The sequence below is a fragment of the Petaurus breviceps genome, unplaced genomic scaffold, assembly GCF_028583685.1.
Source record: "Petaurus breviceps papuanus isolate PSGF00001 unplaced genomic scaffold, PetGlider_PUasm1.0 490, whole genome shotgun sequence".
Taxonomy (NCBI): domain Eukaryota; kingdom Metazoa; phylum Chordata; class Mammalia; order Diprotodontia; family Petauridae; genus Petaurus; species Petaurus breviceps.
In genome coordinates this window covers 24,808,635-24,829,550 of record NW_027186352.1, presented here as the reverse complement: position 1 = coordinate 24,829,550, position 20,916 = coordinate 24,808,635, and the positions used below count along the sequence as shown (strand labels likewise).

At 41.2% G+C, this 20,916-nt stretch overlaps 1 protein-coding gene across 3 annotated transcripts in view; it reads right to left on the bottom strand.

The window, feature by feature from the left end:
• The window catches only part of ARID5B (AT-rich interaction domain 5B), a 213,128-nt gene that overhangs the window by 116,632 nt on the left and 75,580 nt on the right, over nt 1-20,916 (bottom strand). For all 3 annotated transcript variants that reach the window (XM_069101850.1, XM_069101849.1, XM_069101851.1), the window contains one exon: nt 626-856. In XM_069101850.1, the coding sequence (XP_068957951.1) occupies nt 626-856 (231 nt within the window). The remainder of the gene's footprint in view (nt 1-625; nt 857-20,916) is intronic.

Genomic DNA, 20,916 nt, shown 5'->3' with positions numbered 1-20,916 from the left:
GGGGGCTGGGGGATAGGGAGGCAGTTGGACTCAGTGGTTTTTAAGATTCCTTCTGGCTTGAAACAGATTTCCAAAATGGTGCTCTGAAATGTCAGTGGTGGACATTTAATTCCATCTTAATAATGACAATGAAATACACACCCTGACTCATGTTTGCTGAGTGACTTATTAGGGAAAAACCAACACACCACAAAGACAAACGCAAGATGCCTACTGGTCTACAATAGGGCCAGTGTATAGCGCCGCACCACAATGAGAGGTGAGTGACCATCAAGTACAAACAACAGCCAAACAACTCAAGTTCATTGTAACAGGAAGCTTTATGCCCTTTGGTTCTTTCCCAAAGTCCAATTTCAAGGTCTAACAAGCAGCTTCACGCCGTATATGCTGAACAACTTGTCTGGAGACCTGAAATAATAACCCCTTTGCCTATGGTAAACAGAGGTTGTGAGAGAGACCCCGAACATGGTTAAGAATCCACAGCCAACCATCATTCGCCAGAGTAATTGGGTGGAAACATCAGACAAGTGAGAATGAGCGCCGTTCACCATTACTGCTCTTTTAGGAGCTGAAAACAACTAGAAAGAAAAGTTTCACATGGGAAACAAAAAAGAGAGAGACTTACCAAATTCATCACATATACTCTCATTTTCTATAAGAGTTGGGTGGTCAAAAGTGTCCCGACAGTAAAGGATTTGAGGATTCTTACTGACCACGGCAATCCCACCTAGGGCTAACACAAACTGGTCTGTTAGCACTGACGATGGCTTGTCTTGAATACGCTTCAGCATGGAACGGTAGCGACAGTACTGGGGATAGCTGAGGACGATCACGTTAGAATCTTCATCGTCCTCACCTAGAAAAAGAAGAAAAGACCTCCATTATACTCTTTCCTCACGTGAAGAAGATAATGCATACAATAAGCAACACATGGCCACACCATCATTTCAATCTCCAGATTCCTTTTTCTACGTGATATGACAGAGCAATATGACTTGTCCTGTCTGTTCTCATTCATCAGTCATACATAGTTCATGCCTCTTCCCTCCTTCCACTGATCCATCAGACATAGGGGCTTCACACAATGCTTTGTTTGGGACAGAAAGTAGTATACTTCTCAGATTTCTATGAATCTAAATATCATGATCATGACAATCCCCTTTCTCCTGACTCTCTTCCATGCCAATCACCCCCAGCTAGGCGCGTTCTTCTTCCCCATTCCAATGCTCCCCAAACTTTCAAAATCCATCTGGCAACTTGGCAAATCGAAGGGAACCCTGCTAAGAGGTACATCCCAAGAGCCCTTGTTAAAGGACTCCATCAGAACCAAGTGCAGTCTGATGAAAATGCTTCAGCAACTTTCACGCAGCCTGCTCTTGATGCCTCTTTACACCTTGCTATATGTAGGACCCATCCACCAAATGAAGTTCTTCATGGATAGGTCTCTCCATCATCTTAAGCTCTATAAATGACAAACAATCCGTCCCTTCTGTGACTCCAAGTCTATGCAATGCCAGGATAGATTTAGCATCCTAGAGCCCAGTTTGCCACTGCGTTCAACAAACCTACCATAGAGGCAATTGTAACCGATTCCCAAATATGTCACTTACTTATCCAAAGGGAAAACACTCAATATTTGAAGGCCTTACCATGCTGTAGGGATTTGCACAAGACAGTTGTTAAGGATACCAACACTATTATGGCCATCTGGTAACCAGTGGGAAATGTCTTAGGAAGGAGAGAATATGATGCTAGAATATCATCGGTACTAAGAGAAGGTGCAGAGGTGACCTTTTCAGATAGGAGGCTAATACCCAGATGTATTTCTATTTATGTTCATTTAGTTCCTCAGGCTGCTTGTTTCTCCTCGAATGGAGATGTTTCTCGGCTTGCAAGATGACATCTTTTTACAGTTTACATTTCTTAGCCTCCTGCTTAGTTTGTGGGTAACCACTTCTTCAGCTGGCACACTTAATTAAAAGGAAATATGTTTACATTGAAGGAAAGTTCCAAAATTAGAAGCCATTTTTAAAGACGATAGAATGTGTCTCCCAAGACATGCTAATTTGATATTTTTAAAGCAGACCCCAAAATAGTTTCATGCTTTTGGTTAAAGTAGGTACTTCCTATAGAGTTAAAGCACTTACTAAATATTAAGTGTTAACATCCACCAGTCTTTGTCAAAACTCGAGAGTTTTGACATGGAACACACATCACGAAGCTCCAATTGTACCACTGTACCATCCACCATGGAAGAAGAAATTTCAAATGAGAGAGGGGCTGTTGTCTGATGGTCTGCCTGGAAGCCAGGAAACTCCAAAATCCTCACTGGGGTTCCAAGCAATGACTTTCACTGGTATTAAGCAAGACGTACTGTGGCTGCCTCAGTTTCTCTAGATCATCGATTTTGAGGGAGAAGGGACCTTAGAAACAACTGATTCCAACCCTCTCATTTTACAGATGAAGAAGAAACTGATGATGAAAAGTTGGATGATAGAGACAGTAGAAAAAGAAGTCTTTGGTGTCATTCCTTAATGGAGAAATCCATGTGACTCCTTTGGACTATGTCACTCTCTTACCTACTCTCATTCCTCAGACCTTACTCCTCCATCACTCAGTGATCCGTTTCCTTGACACTGGCCTCTCCCACAAAATACCTCAAGTTTCCTCTTTTCCTCTCTCCCCCTCTCTTCTGGACTCAATAGGGCCTCTTGTATATGCCTTTTTTGACCTACTCCATCACATTTTCTCATTCTGATTTAGGGAGATGATCATAGTAAGACTGAGAGTGGGAAAGGTAACTGAAGATAATCTCTAGTTCTTCCCACTCACCATTTTACTGATAAGGACACTGGGGCCCAGAGAGACCAAGCACTTTTGCCCAGTCACCCACTAGCAGTGGCAGGATTAAAATCTAGGCCCTCTCTACTTTATTTGTGCACATCTCATCCCCTCACTGATCTATCAGCCCTTTGGCGTTAGGGAATAGGTCATTTTATATCTTTGTAGGCCCCGTGCCTGGCACAGTGCCTCGGATATGGTAAATTCTTTTTCTTTTTTTTAGAGGGGGAAAGGCAAGGCAATTGGGGTTAAGTGACTTGCCCAACGTCACACGGCTAATAAGTATTAAGTGTCTGAGGCTGGATTTGAACTCGGGTCCTCCTAACTCCAGGGCCTGTGCTCTATTCAGTGCGCCACCTAGCCACTCCTGAGATATGGTAAATTCTTGACAAATGTCCATTATAGTTGAATTTCCCTCCATTTAAGCAGTTCCTAAAATCTTACCTCTTCCAAGAAGTCTTTCTTGATTAACTGAAAGCTATAAAGCTTGTTTCACTGAAACAAGCAGCTCCTCATTCTCCCAGCAATCTAGAATAGCTACTTATGTAATGCTTTGTACATTTATAAATTTCATGTGTTTTCCTTTACTTGTTCAATCACTAAATCGCAGAGTCTAGGTATTGCAAGGGGATTCAGAGACCATCTAGGGCATCTTGTGCCCAAAGGTGTCCTTTCTACCACACACCGGACAAGGGGCTGTCCAGCATCTCCACCAGCATCACCCCTCTCCCAGGCACTCATTTTATTTTGGGATAGCGAGAAAGTTTCTCCTCGCTTATTCAGTTGTCTATATGTCTTCCTACCATCATCACTCTTAGACCACAAGCTCCTGCCAAAATGCAGTAGCACAGATGTTAATGAATGTTCATGAGCAGAGGACAGTGGTTCCTGATTAGTTAGGCTAAGAACAACTCATTTCATGGAAAGCTGTTGAGAACAACCAGCTGTGGGGTAGAATTTCCCATGTGTTTTTGTAATGGCTCCCTAGTACCTCCAGGATCAAACAGAAATACTCTGTTTGGCATTTCAGCTTTTCAGAACCTAAGCCATTCTTACCTCTGCAGCCTTCGTATATCAGCCTCCTTTCCTTCTTTCTTATTTTTTTTTGAACTTACATTTTCCCTTTTTTTTTTCTTTTTGTAGGACAATTGGGGTTAAGTGACTTGCCCAAGGTCACATGGCTAGTTTTTGTGTTGTTAAGTGTCTGAGGCTGTACTTGAACTCAGGTCCTCTTGACTCCAGGGTCATTGCTCTATTCACTGTGCCACCTAGCCGCCCCTATCATCCTCTCTTCTATATACTCTGTGATCCATCTGCAGCGGCCCTCCTGTACTTTCTCACTGTTTCCCATCTCCATGCTTTTGCATTAGCTATCTCTCCCCGTCTGCGATGCTCTGCTCCCTCATCTCCACCTCTGGGATCCCTTCAGTTCAAATCCCGCCCTCTGCAGGAAGCCTTTCCTGTTCCCCTCTCCCCCCTCTGAGGTTACCTTCCATCTATTCTGTTCCATTCTCTATCTGTGCCTATCTTATATGTACCTATATATTCACATGGTGTCTTTCCATTAGAATGCAAGCTCTTTGAGGGCAGGGGTTATCTGTATCACCAGTAACAGTACAGTGCTTAGAACATAGAAAGCACTTACTAAATGCTCACTGACTGTTGAGTAGCAAGTCACATCTCTTGACTCTCCCAACCTCTAACAAATCAAATGGTCCTTTCCGGCATTAGATCTGGGATTCAATAAGTCTGTATATGGGCAACAATCATCAATCTGAATTATTCTCCATCTCAAGAAATGTCATGTGATGCTAAAACAAGCGATTCACAGATGGAAGGAATGAAATCAACTGGTTGTTTTGTCGACAAGATTTCATCAACAACCTTGTCGGACTGATTTCTGAACTGAGAGAACTTATCAGAGTGTTGGCATTGTATGGACAAAGCAAAGTTCAAGTCTGACAAGCCTTCTTGCTAATGAGTCCTTCCCCAAGGGGGGTTCCCACGAATTTCTCAAACCAGCATACCGAGATGCCAAATCTCACAGACTGTCCAGAAAATTGAAGAGTCAGCCCTCTGGGCAGGCAAGGGGCACAGAAACAACAGCCAATCAGGGGCCCAGAAAAAGAGCGTCCTTTTACTGGAGGGGAGGGCCTACTGCTTGGTAGCCTCTCTGTGGACCTAGCAGAAACATTTGTTTGACTAGGGGAAAAAAATCTACTTAAGACCATGTGTGGTCATCTTGACATTAAGGAATCTATCAATTTATATGTAAAATTGATTTGGGGGTCAGGGTGAAACAGGAGACAGGGCGAGGTACAATGAATTATCTTAAAGCTCTCTTCCCATTCTAAAAATTCTCTGACTCCCTGATTTTACCATAAGCCTAGGTACTGAACTAACTTTCTCCTGACTTTATACTAAGGATGTTTAAAACCCAGTGCCTGATTACAGTATCTTGACTGAGCACATGGGGAAAAAGAGAAAGCCAGGTCAATCCTGAGAGGCATTTTTTAACATAAATTTCAAGTCACTTGTTTTCCAAATTATATTTTCTTACTTGTGTGGCTCATATATGTGTGTGTATGTGTGCATATGTGTATATAAGAAACCAAAACTTCACTGCAAAGTTAGCCATGCAACAGAGCCTGCCAACAAATGCTCTGCTGTGCATTTCCCCCCTTTCCAATTCATAATAGGGCCAACAGATAAATCTAAGAATGAATAAAGAATGGATAAATTGCACATTTGTTTAGTGAAAGACAAACAAAGTGTTCCTGGAACAAAGATTTTCTTTCAACCACACCCACATATGAAAAGAAATCAAAGCACTGCTCTAACAAAATACAGGCCCGAGAAAAGAAGTTTTCTTCTCCCAACTCCAGTAGGCTGCCCTGAGTTGGGATACGTGCATTAGTCTACTTTCTAGTCAACAGAAAATGATCAGTGAAGAGTTCTTGGCACCAGAGAAAATTTTCAATTAATATAATTATGAGTTTCTAGTAAGGTAACAATCCACTCCCTAGTTACAATGTGTTCCCCCACGTCCACTCCCCCGCCCCCCGCCTCAATCTGTATATGTCTATTTTTAAAAGGAATTACTAGCTTGTGAATAGGAGATACGAAATTGCTAAACCTCATTTTAACTTCAATAAAAAGAATTTTACCTATTAAAAGTTAATGCCTAAAGTACATTGCTTGTAGATGCTCAACCAAAATTACTCTAATCCAGGGCTTATATCATAATTACACGTTTTGTTAACCTCTCTCAATGTCAATTTTTCATTTATTTATATATTTTCAAAGTTCAAAACAGAATTCCATAGAGAAACTGTAATTACGTTGGGAGACTCCGCCCATGCTTTTCAAACAGTAACTGTATACCACTGCTTAATTCACATCGCTGGGCTGGGGGAGTGAGAGGTGGGGGGCGGGGGGGCCGGGTAAGAGCAGGCATTCAGGCTGAATAGCGTGTAACTCAAGTTGTCTTTGTGTGAGAGGAGATGCATGAAATAGCAAACACAATGACTTAATGGGGCACTGACTTCCAAACATCCATAATGCTATTTTTTTTAATAGTAAAAGCTGGCCAAATGCACAGAGTGGCTGAAAACATGATTTCCTGAGGAGAAATCTGCTTCCATACCTTCCCAAATGATTCAGAAATGCAACTTTCTTTTTCATTCTTTGGGCTGGGGAGGTTGGAGGGGGGGGCGAGAATTGAAGGAAGGTTGCTTGTTTCGGAAACATTAGACTATTATAGTTACAGCTAACCACCATAATCTACCTCGAACATCAGTAAGCTTTTTTTTTTTTTAACTTAAAAAAAAATACCCTTCACGCCAGGATTTTATAGAGCCTGATGGAAAAAGTATGCATGTTCCTTCCTGTACCTAATTACCTCAACTGAGAAATCTGCCAAGAATCCGATCCTTTAGTTCTCTTAATCGTATTAGGGTGAAGGCATTTGGATGCCAATAGAAACAAACATTTAAGGATTTTTCACTTAAAAGATTCCAAATATGTATTAAAGCTATGCTCGAAACACAACGTCCCCACTGCTTCAAAGACAACAGAGAGTGGTTTTTAAAAGAGCAAACCCAAATTTGCTAGTGTTATAAAACTTAATGTCTAGTTTCAGGCCAATTGAAGTAAAATCATGTCGATATGAACTCCTCTCTCCATGATTTATGCTGCCTTCTGTTAGTTTATTACATTAGACATTCCTTTCTCAACGCTTTATACTTTTTCCTGTGCTCCTAGCAACCAGCTAGGAGGGGAGGCATCAACTTTATATACCTGGCTTGACTCCAGTTTTTGCTGCTATTGATAATTATATTGAAGTTTCCATTTAATTGCTGCTCGGTTGTGACACTGATTATTTGTCATAATTAGGCGTTTCCTATTTTCTGTCCATTCATTTCTGATATTACTGAAAATGAAGACTGAATCCAGAAAACAAAAAACAGAACAAAAACACAGATAAGAGTAGCTCCAGCTGTTACCATCATTACCAACACAGTAACGTGTGGCAGGGAAAAAAAATTCTGAATATAATTTCTCGGAAGGTAATTTTCCTTTCAGTCTAAGTACTCTTATTCATCTTACAGTTACTCAATGATTTCCTGTTCTAATTACAAGACATTATACAGAAAGACGTTTGTAAAAGGAAAATACACCACAGCAACACAGCTAACTAGCCTGAATTGGTCGGATATGTTTAAAATTCCAAATTTGTTCATCAACTTTATCAATTCTTGGTTACATTTCTGGGTAATGTGTCCTACCACATGTCTAAACCTCTCTCGAGGCAGTCAAGTCAGTGCCCAAGTCTACATCAAAGGGGAAAATACACTTGCAGTTAAACTGTTAAGAGAGAAGGGGGGGAAAAAAAAAGATCAGTTATTTTTTCTCACCAAAGCTGTTAAATTGGAGGCATGCCAAGACAAGGAGTGGAAAATATTTTTTTTTATAAAAGCAAAATGCTTGATTAAAAGAGAGAAAGAGCAAGATTCCACCCGGAATCTAAATGAATACAGCAGCGACGATTTCATAAAAACATGCTGTGACGTAAATTACACATCAGCATTGGGCTGTTGTGGTTATTTTGAGAAATGGTTTGTACTGTAAGTCAGCTGGTTCTGCCCCACCCTTAATAGTTTTGTAATTCTCTACACAGCAAGTGAGTGAAGCAGTCCTGAAATTGCTAAGAAGGAAAACAGACATAGCCGTATAGAGTTGGCAATAAAAAGATAATGTACTTTTAACATAACAGAACAAGAAGATTGGTTTTATTAACTAAAAAACTACTTTAAATGGTCCCCAGCTTGCCATTTGTTTTGATAAATGGGAACACAGATCTTCTTAAGATATGCAGCAGAAACAACACTGGGGAACTTTAAAAAGTGGGCAAATGGATTAGTGTAAGGACAGCAAATTAAGCAAGAAAAATTCCAAATGCATAGTAAAAATAAATTAAGATTCAAGGGCTCTGAAAAGACCTATTCTTAAAGCAGGCCTCTTTGCAAAATATACACTCAAATTTTTAAAAAGAATTTTTTAGCCCACACTAAGGCAAACAGCTGGGCATGGGGGGGGGAGGGGGTGGCTAGATGGTGTCCTATTTGCAACACATGAACCCATTTCTGAAATCCTGAAAGGAAAAAAGGGAAGGTGACAGAAGAGAGACAACTATGACATCATCTCTCTGAATGCACTGAAGAAATACGGGCTTTCAGATGGGTTTTCTAAAGTATCAGGGGTCTAGTTTGCACTACAGCTCACTTCTATGAAATCTCAAGTCTATATCCAAATATACACAAGTCCTCAGAGAGGTGCATTAGTAAGGCCATATGGGGGGAAGGGGTTGACAGCATGCACAAATAAAGCACATAGATCAGAGATTCAAAACTGGAAGAGACTTTTGAAGCCATCCCCCTCCCCCCCCCACACACACACATATCTCTCTTACTTAACTCACCTCATTAATGCCTGGAGGAGATAATCTTGTCAACTATTATCAGCCATTTTTTCCTTAGTGTGAATATATTTTGGATTATTTCTCAGTAGGTTTGATAATTAAAGAGAAACAGGGCACAGTAGAAGGGAATGGAGGAGGCAAGAAGACAGTGAAACCAACACCCAGATCACACAACTAAGAAACTTGGGGAGGGGGGGTGAAGGGAAGGGTCTCTCATCTGCTTCATGGTCAAAACACGACCATGGAAACCACTCAACCTTTTTAATGATCCACAAATCAAATCTAGAATGCTTCAGGTAAACTAGCCTGCCCTCCAGATGATAGTGTCTCCCATGATAGAATGGAAATTCCTGTATTTTTATACCCAAGCTTCCCTAGCACAGTGCTGGGTATACAGAAGGTGTTTAGTAAATGTTTCCCGCTAGATTAAAGGCATGGGCTACTTCATTTTTTTTTTTTTGCCTTTGTATTCCCATCCCCTACCAGAGTATCTGGTACATAGAAAATGACTGATGATAAATGTTCATTGAGGGTCAGCATTCATGCCAAGAAGATAAGGAACTCTGCATTTAATTTGATCTGCTATCAGGGACATAACCTGGCTCTCCTCAGCCTGTCCTGATCAATATACGACAGTGTGGCTATCTTTACAGAAGGCCCTCACAACTGCTCCTGGTGATCTGGCTTTCCAATATTCCTTCCCTTCTGCGATATCTCTGTGTTTCACTCCAGGGGTTTCAAACTAGAGGAAATAGGGGTTCATAAATCTGATTTCGAATAAGAATGGAAGGGGTGTTTGTGTTTGGAAACTATTGTGAGTTGTGTATCCCTAGACGGTGTGACTTTTATGTGAATCATCAAGTCTGAACCCTACAACCCTCATATTGCTCACCAGGTGTGTAACCCTGGTCAAATCACTATATTTCTCTTAGCCTGTTTCTTCATCTGCAAAATGGGCATAATAATAGTACCTAATGGCACAGGGGCGGTGTGAAGTATTTGCTGAAACTTAAAGCACTCTAGAATGACATCCTGATACATTAATCGAGGTGATGATGATGATGGATGACCAGGGTCTCAGGAGCTCAGGGTTCAGGCTGAGCACACATCACAAGGCAGAGATAAGATGAATGCACTGTCCAGAGGCCTGCCTAAAGCCTCCTCCTAAGGACACAGGCTTTGCCCCAAGCACGCTTCTGCTTCAGTTCAGATGTCATTACCTCTGTCAACGAACAGGGCAACAATCACTGCCTGAGAGTCTCTCTAAAGAATGAGACCTTACTTGAATTAATTCCCCTTTCTAGGCCTTGGTTCCCTCATCTGCAAAACCATCTCTGAAGTCCCTTCTGATTCTAAAATACATAAGTCCTTCTCATTCCTCATGCCAGTCAAACTGGGCTACTCGCTGCTCCCCACATGGAGCCCCACCTCCCACCTCTGCATGGTTAAATAGCCTGTTCCCCGTTCCTGGGACACAATCCTCTTCACCTCCTCCTCCTCCCCCCCCCCCCCGTGGGATCTCTGGACTTCCTTCAAGGCCCAGCTCAGGGGCCACTTCCCAGAAGGAAGCTGGTTCTGATTCTCCCATTGCTTGGCACCCTTCTAGCCCTGCCCCTATTTCTTTGTATCGTTGCCAGCAACACACCTACTTCCCCAGCCCTTTTGCTTGCTTTCTGGTTATCTTCTCCTATCACAAGGACTATCTATCTTTTTCCTAATTGTATCACTAGCATGATCTGTTGCTGCTTAAAGAGGGTTTATTGACTGGCTATTCTGTATTTAATAACTTCGTGTGCATACATTTTATATTATTGTATATTTTCATACGTCATTATATTCTATAACTGTGTGTACATTCATCTATATCTTCTATGGACCAAGAAACTTCAAGTTTGTCTCCCCCGCTAGAATGAGAGCTCCATCATGGTAGGAACTGGGTTTGGAGTTCTAATTTTTTGCCCTATCACCAGGGCTTTGCACAATGCCCAGCCGAGAGTAAACACTTACCAAATGCTGCTGACTAACACGCTGTTTTCCCCCAAGGGAATCTGAGCTCTTTGAGAGCAAATGGTTATTATGGTTTTGTCTTTATTTCTAGTACTCGGCGGCAAGCCTGGCTTGTGTAGGTAGCAGGCACTTAATAAATGCTTATTTTCATGAACTGTCTTGGGATGTCTTTTAATTTTCTGCTTAAAAATAAGTATTAATGGACATCTTTTGTTTTTTCCTTTGTTCCTCTCCCTTATCACAAAGGAGATACCATTTTTATAGCACTGAACAGCAGAGATCTGGCCTGCAACCAAATATTCAGTAAATGTCTAGGGAACCAAGGAATGTGCTGAACATTCACTGGCAATGGCCAATGACTTGTCCAGGATTCAGTAAGGCAGAATATTCCAAAAGAAGGTTCCCTGCCTGCTGGAAGATCATGGCCTAAGGAGACAAAATGGAAATAAGGGATACGCTACCTTGAAAACAGGCTTTTCCTTTCTGTCCTTGTAATCTCGCTGCTGGAGTGATTTAGTTGGGATGTATGGAAAAAAGGGGAGACCTTGTTGGCACCCCAGGTAATCAAGGTGAGTCATGTAAAGAACCCAAATGACATGAAGAGGGAGCAGTTCAAAGTGTAGAGGGGGACAGGCAAGAGTCAGCATGACTTAGCAGACACACTACTGGGTACGGGGTCAAAGGGCCTGCATTTAAACCTGATGCTATCTACTTGCTACCTGCGGAACTTTGGGACAGTTCCTTTACCATTTAAAGCCTCACTTTCCTTATCTGTAAAACAGGAGTAATAATACTTGGTGAGCCTACCAGAGAGGGCTGTTACTGGGATTAAATAAAGTCATGGACATAAAATGCTTTGGTACTACAGGATTATCTGCATTGTTACCGAAATGAGAAAATATTTGTAAAGTGCCAGGCACATAATAGGAGCCATAAAATGCTAGCTGTTGTTACTGTTACTATTACATTACTTGGTTCAACATCTCCTTTTAAAGATGAGAAAAACTGAAAGCAAGTAGCTAAGTGGCACATTGGTTAAAACCTTGGGCTTGTAGTCAGGAAGACCTGAGTTCAAATCCTACCTCAGATAATCACCAGCTATGTAAACCATGGCAAGTAACTTAACTTCTTATCCCCAGTATCAGCACTGTAAACATGGAGATAATGATAGCACATACCTCATAGGGCTGTTATTAAGATCAGATGATATATATCTACACACACACACACACACAAAGTGCTTTATAAACCTTAATGTTCTCTATAAATATCAGCTATTATTATCATAACAATCAATCCAAAACAATTATTAAGTATCTATCATATGGCAGGTATTGCATCAGGCACCTGAGAGACAAAGAACAGTGAAACAGTCCTTGCCCTCAGGGAGTTTACTAGAGACAACGTATTCTTGTACAAAGTCCCCACACCCAACATGTTTTTCCCTGTATCTCACTATCCTGATGAAAACAGACAATCTTTAAGGGTCCTTTCAGCTCTAATTTCTATGAACTAAGAAAAGAGGAAAAGGCACCTATGACATATATAAGGACTGATGGAATTATTCAATGGTTTTGGCAGTTCTGACCCCCACAACTCTGTGGGGCAGTCCTTTCAATGGGGCTGCTTCTGTAGAGTGACTCTTGTTCACCATATTTTGCTTTTGGTGGGTGATAAAAATCCATTTAAAATATAATAGACACATCTCAAATATATGGCTTGGCAAAGCAAGTCCTCCTCAATGGGTTATGGATATATTCCTGCCAAAAAAACCAAGCTCCAACTTCACTACCCTGCCCGCCATTTTCATAAACCAACCACTACTCTTTCGGTTAACCAGAAAAGTCAGTGGGGTGTGTGTGTGCGTGTGTGTGCGTGCGCATGTGTGCACAATCCTAAAATTAGTTTAACATCTGAAATAAAGAGGTACTTATAAATCAAAGGGGGATTAAAACCACTCTTCAATCTCCCAATAACCCAGTCATGTGAAAACTCCACCACCTTCTAATGTGCACTCAGAGCACACTGTGGAAGGACATAATTATTTCAGAGCTGATGCTTTGGATAGGCATTATGTGAGTTCTTTTTAAGAGAGCTGGGAGAGAGGGAGTGGATGACAGACAGACAGAAGGCCAGTAGTTCCATGCTTTTGTTGGGTCTCTCACCTCTTCTATGACACATATTTTTGTTCCCTTTCCTATCCCGTCCAAATGTCTCAAACTTTTTACACACTTTTAAAAACTGGGGGCTCCAAAGCGCTTTTATTTATGTGGGTTACATCTATTTATATATATATATATTTATTCATAAAAGATATGAAAACAATGTGGGGAAATAATTTTATCCCATGATTTATCTAATTCTGCAGAGCTCAAATCAGGGTCCTTCTCCCAGAGATTCCTAGGTGCCTATGAATGGAGGTGAGAGAAAAGGGTACCCTCCCCAAAACTACCTGTGTGATCTTAAATGAGAGCACAACCTTTATGCCTCAATCTCCTCATTTGTAAAATGAGAGGGGGTAGGTGGGCAAGATGCTTCCTGAAGTCTCTGCCCTGAATCTTATAACTCCACAGAGAAGACCTTTAAATGTAGAGACTTACCAGCTGACTTTCTGGATACTCCTCACAGTCAGTGACTGAACGAAATCAATCGGTGCCAGGCTGGGCATTCTCTTCCATACTTGATTGCTGCTGAACTTTCCAAAATGCATACCTCTCGTCTTTGTGAATGTGACTATTTAAGTGGGTCCCTGCCTGCTCTAGTGATGTATTAAAAAAGGGGACCCCTACCAAAATGTGACACTGAGTGGGGAGCCCATCTGGGTAGTCTAGTTCTCAGCCGTTGAGAGATAGAAGCAAAAGCTATATTAATAGCCAGCAAAAGTGGATTAACAGTATGAGCTGAAAACGGCAAATGAGTAAGTGTCTAGAGGCAAGTGGAGTAGCCCTGGTTCGTTCACTACTCAAAAGTGTCTATGTAGAAGGATTGAGTGGAGACCAAGAGAACAGATGGTACAGTCATCCACAATCACTTGAATGTACAAGCTGAAAGGGAAAATAAATACCTTTTTTCCTTGGAAACAGTGGATACTGAAAACAGTAAACACTATAAGCCCTGGCCATCTAGGCTGGACAGTGGGAAGACCACTGGCTCTCTGGAGTCAGAAGAGAGTTCTGAACTCCTATCTGTACCACCTGTTGGACCTCGACCAAATCACTTAATTTCTCTTGGCTAGAGTTTCCTTGTATGAAAATGGGGGCAGGGTGGTGTAGGAGTAGATGATCCCAGGAAGTCTCTTCCAGCTCAAAATCTACAATCCCAAGGTTCTAAGTGTTGGATCAATCCATGGACATTCCCATTGGGACAGGAGGGGGACCACTGGAAAGAATCTGAAAAGTGCTTAGGCAGGAAACCATTGGCAGTTTCCTGATTTCCCCCATCAACTGCCAGTGACCCCATAGTGTGTTGGTAATTACGAGAAACCCCCAAGAGCCTGGTTCAATAGGTAATTGTGAAAACCAAATTTCTGGTTTCAAGTTGCACTCCCCAAAGTTTCTTTTCAAGTTGTAGATTTGAAATAACCCCCCAAACTCAAGCTAACTTCTGCCAAATGCTTGCTTTTTACCTTATTTGGAGATGCTGCCAAATAATACAAAATACTATAATCGAACGTGTGAAATAATAGCTCCTTTCTATGCTATATGCCCTCAGCCCCACCCCATTCTTAAAATTATCAGGAATTGAGTTTCAGAATCAGAATAAAACCAGAGGGACTTCCCCCACCTCGATTCAGATCTAGCAGCAAGAATGTATTTCACTCACTGTGGCTTAAGAACACTATCAGAAAAAAGAAGAAAAAAAATAATTCTCTGTTAAAATTATATTAGTAATGATTTTGATTCCATAAAACTCAATAGATACTGTGCTTCAATCCTACCAGCCCCACTTTAAACCTGCTTCCCTGTTACTATCATTCACCTAGGTGGAACCATTAGGGATGACCTTGAATCTTCCTTTAAACTCAAATGCCTTATTAATATGTCACCACTTTGGGCCTCTGTGTCATCTGTATAATGAGAGGGCTGTGAATTACATGAGTGGGCTCAAATTTTTTGGTCTCAGGACCCTTTTACGCATTTTTAAAAACTGGGGGCTCCAAAGTGCTTTTGTTTATGTGGGTTACATCTATTTATGTTTATACTATGTTAGAAATTAAAATATCTTAGTATTATTGTGAAAAGTCAGACAGTCAACAAACATTTATTTGTAGCTGAGTTGTTTCATTTGTGACCCTATTTGGGGTTCTCTTGGCAAACCATTCCCACCTCCAGCTCATTTTACAGACAAGGAAACTGAGGCAAATAAGGGTAAGTGATTTACCCAGGGTCACATAGCTAGTAAGCATCTGAGGCCACATTCGAACTCAGGTCTTCCTGATTTCAAGGAGGCCATTCTTCCAATCACATATGGGGAAAGTTGTTCATTATTTCCTGTTTTCTTCTAGTGTTACAAAATACTGACTTCTCTTTGTCATCACTTGCTTCCATAAGTCTCACCTCTGAGTGTATAAAGGTTTCATGCCATGATCAGCCACACTAGAGAGCCAACAATGTTGGGCTTTGAGTATAAGCACCCAGGTGTAAAGGGATGGAGACAGGAATAGGGGTAGACTGGACCTGTGATTTCACTGATAGAGAGAATGCCTAGATAAAGGAAACTCCTTTACCAGTACAGGTTGGTGGCTTCTTTGCAACTTAAGGGTCTTAGAGAATTTCTTAGAATACTCAGAGGTCCAATGACTTCTCCAGGCTCACAAAGCCCAAACATGTCAGTGGTGGTATGCGAACCCTATTCACCCTGGCTGTGAGGCCAATTGTCTCTCCACGACGACTATTTTTATGCTACCTGATGGGAACAGGCCAATAAAGGACTATCCTTAATAAAGGTTATTTTGTGGAGATGGCAGTGGTGTTGATGAAGAATTGAGATTAAGTCAGATAATCATAACAGGCATTTACATAGTGTTTGAAGACTGACACAGTCTTTTATACACATTCCCAAACCTTACAAGGCTGGTAGTCAATAATAATTTACATTAGTACAGTGATTTAAAGGTTCTCAAAGCGCTTTTCTACAAACAACCCAGTGAGGTAGGGTATGTGACCATTCCTTTCTCCATTTTACATCTGAAGAAAATGAAAGGCAGGGAGTTAGCATGACTTTCCCAGAGACACAGCTAGTTAAGGGTCAGAGATGACATTGAGACCCAGGACTTTTCGAGGCAAGAGCAATGCCCTTTCCCCATATTATATCGATGCTGTGAGATGGTAGCCTCCAGGAGGCACACTGGCCAGAGTGAAAACCTTATTTTGAACACAGAGCATTCCAGAGACCAAGGAGCAATGAAGGAGTTTATGCCCCAGGTCTGAAAGAGATGTTTATTCTGCTGTCTTGGATACTGAAGCTACAAATGCTAATGGCAGACAAAGCAGTTGGATGTAATAAGAGGGGCCTTAGAGATGCAATCTGGGAACTCAATCAGGCCTGTGTGCAAGAATCAGGCCCCACCATGTAGGCCCCCTATGATTCATTTTCATCCTTTGTTTCAAATATTGTAGAGTTTCAATGGGCCAAGTACCTTTGACTCCAGGACTACCAACATGTCAAATCTTTTCTTAAACATGCAATAAATACTTATCTAAAATTCAAACCTATTTTAATTTTTTATCTCCTAAGGTGGGATTCGGACAATAAACATTCAGGTAACGGGAGCTCTCACTCTGTAAGACATTACCGAATGACTGCTTGGTGGGGAGACGGACACGTGTGCAGCCCAATTTAACGGTTTCATTTAGACTTTTCACAATCAAGATGATTTCAACAGGCTCTGAATGCCATCCAAGATACCACCAAAGTCTACTTAAATACCAGCAAACATTACACATTTTTAAAAATTCCAGATTTGTTTCCTTTGCTAGCTTAAGAATATCACATCTTTTGCCTTACCTTCATATAGAGAAAGTCATCTTAAAAGTAGGCGCTTCATTAAATTTTCCTCTTTCCTTCAATTACCACCTCATTTTGGCCACAACAGCTCCCCTTTTCCTCTTAGGGAAGTTGTGTGGTTCAGTGTACCTACCTCCTAGGGTTAATTCTGAGAAACTAATGAGATAGGGTAAAGACCTGGGGTCATAAGAGTCAGACATGACTTAAAGCTGCTGCTGCTGCTACTTTTACTATTACCACTACCACTACCACTACTACTACTACTACTACCACTACCACTGCTGCTGCTGCTGCTACCACCACCATTTTTTGTTGATGCAATTGGTTTACAAAGAGGAATCACTGGGTTGTTTACCAGAATTTTTCCCTGGTGCTATGTAAAGAGTCCTGGTTCTGGGGTCCAAACCAGACCTTAGCTGCAACCCAGTCACAACTCTCTGCACAACACTTCTCTCTGCACAACTCTGGGCAAGGGACTCACTCTTTTTTTTTTTTAAGCAATTGGGGTTAAGTAACTTGCTCAAGGTTACACAGCCAGGTGTTTCTGGGTGGGTGCTAAGTGTCTGAGCCCGGATTTGATCCCAGGTCATCCTGACTCTGGGGCCGGTGCTCTTACTTGCTGTGCTACCTGGCCGCCCCAAGGGACTCATTTTTCAAAGCCTTGATTTCTTTGCCCCAAGTCCTGTATGTTGTTATAAGAGCAATGGGCATTCATTTCAATGTTCACCGGGTTAAAACTCCACAGTTCTCATGACTAAACCAAGGGGCTTCCCAAACTAACTTTCCTTCTTTCCTTCCCTCCCACCCTCCTTCTCTTCTCTCCTTCCTCCCTTCTTTCCTTTCTCCCTCTCCCCTTATTCTGTCCCTCCCTCCCTCCCTGCCTTCAAAGGCACTGTGTTTGAAATTTGGTTATTTCTATTCTCATATGAACATCATCAGGCCCTCAAAACATTATCTAGCTACAATGTACTATTACTACTAGTAATATACTTTTATATAGCTCTTTTCTTATCTTCTATGCTTGGGGAAGGATATTTAGTCAACACATACTTCCTCCCTTCCCCCATCAGTCTTAGCAAAATACTATCAGACATATGTGATCCTTTTAAAATATTTTTTCCTCCTTAAGAGTCCCGAGGTCTTACAGCTATTAAGTCTCTAAGCAGGACTCAGACCCAGATCTCCCATTTCATAAACCACTGATATTTATATTATGCCATGCAACATATAATTTTTCTTCTTTAGGCATCAACATCCTAATCTGTAGAACAGAGGGGCTTGGCTAGATGGTCCCAGGTCCTTGTGGATCCTAACTTTCTATGAATCTAGGAAACCAATTATTAGGGTGAACCAAGTAATGTTTTTGACCACATAGACTCTTGCAGTCCCACAGTGAAATGGTTGCCATGTTCACTCTTATTGGGTATAACTTACTGAGGAAAGAAACAAAATCTATTTCCCGTGATATACCATTTATTTACAAGTTCAAACACACAGGAAAGTATCTAGGTCTGTATAAAAAAATAACCAGCCCATTCTTACCTCATCTCCTCACCTGTGACACTGCTTACTCCAACCCATGGAAGCGTGAGAATAATTACATTCTGCCAAGAGTCTCTCATTATGTTGATCTAAATAATTTTTATTTTTCAACCTGAAACCCCCCAACATTTTAAAATACCATTTGTTTCAACCAAGGTTCTTCATAGACATGTTAGTGAAACCCTTTAAAAACCAACCTCGGTATGGAATCAGATGATGGCTTATTCCTATGGACATGTGACAAAAGAATTCTAGCATTTGGTATTACCAGTCAGCTGTATTCCACTTCCACTCACGCCTTCCCTCCATAATGCAACAGACAAGTGTCGAGAGACACCCAGCAATGAGCAGGAATTGAGGACTTTCCAGAGATATCATACCATGCAGGCACTTTTGCTTAATCTCCCATAGTACCCAACAGCAATTTACACGCCACACTTTCCTTTGAAGACCTTTCACACCCTTGAAGGTAAGATACCAGTTTGCAGATTGCCAAGTGAATCTAAGATTCTGGGTGTACACATGTCAACACTGTTTATTAACCCTGGAGACAGAGGATGCTTAAAACCAGGCAGAAGAAAACAGTAACATCCCAAACTACCGGGTTGTCAAATGCCTATCTTAGCAGGACACAGAGGAATGATTTAAGAGGGGACTTTTGATGCTTTATCTAATAATGAAAATGATCTTTGGATAATGCTTTTAAGGTTTACAAAACATTTTTACATACACCTTATTTAATCGTCACCATGATCCTTTGAGGTAAGTGCTATTAATATCACTAAGAAAAGAGGGATAGTGTGAATGGCCCAGGGCCACACAGGCAATAATTGTCTGGGTGACTTTGAACTCAGATCTTCCTGACTCAAGCATTCTATCCACTAAGCCATGTAGCTGTGCTATTGATCTATCTAGACCACAGTATCTGTGGACAGATTTCAAGGGGTCTTTGCACTTGGACAGGAAAAAAAACAACATTATATATACACATATATATATATATATATAAACACACACATATATATGTATACACACATATATCATACATCCTTCTTTTCACTAACCTCTAACTGAAATTTAGCCTTTCCTTCAATTGTTGAATGTTGGCACCAAATCACAACCGTCTTACCAATTACCTGTGACTTTGTCATCAACAGAAGTCGCAGACATTTTCATATCACATTATAATTGCCGCAGAGATCATTTAGGCTTATAACTATTCTAAAAAGGCTGTAGTTATTAAACCTGCCAGTAGAATGTATGTGATCAATCAGGCTCCTTGTCCATAGCCTCTATATTTCAACGTGACTGGTTTCTACTGTAATCCAATATTTTATTTTATGCATTTAAAAATATTCTGAGAAGGGTTCCCTAAGCTTTATCTGACTGTCAAAAGGATCCACAACACACAAAAAGGTTAAGAATATTTGATCTAGTCATTTATGAGGCACCTACAATGTGCGAACACATAGTACTTTCCGCTCTTTTTTTTTTTTTTTTGCTTTTTGGAGGGCATTTGGGGTTAAGTGACTTGCCCAAGGTCACATGGCTATTTTTTGTGTTAAGCGTCTGAGGCCAGATCTGAACCCAGGTTCTCCTGACTCGGGGGCCAGTGCTCTATTCACTGCGCCACCTAGCTGCCCCATTTCTGCTCATCTTTGTGATATAAATTAACATCTTGATACATTTCCCACCTCTCCCCCTACAAAGCCAATGTCTCAGAAATTTAAAATGTAACTTAAAAAAAATAATAATGACTTTTTGCAGCCAGTTTCATTCTATCATCACCTCTCACCCTCACCCCATCACTGGATCTGGAGCAGGAAGGATCTTTCCCATCCATCTACTCCAACTTCCTCATTTTGTAGCTGAGTGCTTCAGTTACCAGCCCAGGATCACACAAGTATGAGGTGCCAGATTTGAAAGCAGTTTATCCAACCCCTGAACCAGTTCTTCTTCTCCTATATTTGGAAGCCTCCCTACAAATGTTGTCTTACTCAGAATTCCCTTTGTCTACTCTCTGTAGTGTGGAGGCTCCTACAGAGAGCCCAAGGAGTCTCTGTTGGGTGGAACTGACCACTGGTTATCTATCACTTGATAAAGACGTCAATGGCATACTTATCCAACTGGAACTTGATGAGGTTTCCTTGAGACCTTGCTCAGTCTCCCCCACTGCTAGTCCCTTCCCTCTGAGATTTCCTACCATCTACACTCAACAGTTCTTGTACATACATAGCTGGCATGTTGTTTGCACCATTAGAACGGAAGGTCAGAAATGACCTTTTTGCCTTTGTATCCCATGTGCTTAGCATGGTTCCTGGCAAATATATCTAATAATAACACTAATGATAAATGCTTATTGACACAGCAAGTACTAAATGAATGCACGTTGACTGATTCACAGCTCGTAGGTGGAAGAACTGGAAACGGAACCCAAGTCTGTTGGCTCCATATCTAATTCTCTGACCACAATTGCAAATGTGACTAAACCGTTGGGAGAAAATATGCTGAAAGCTGGGTAACAATGTTGGCTGGCAAGT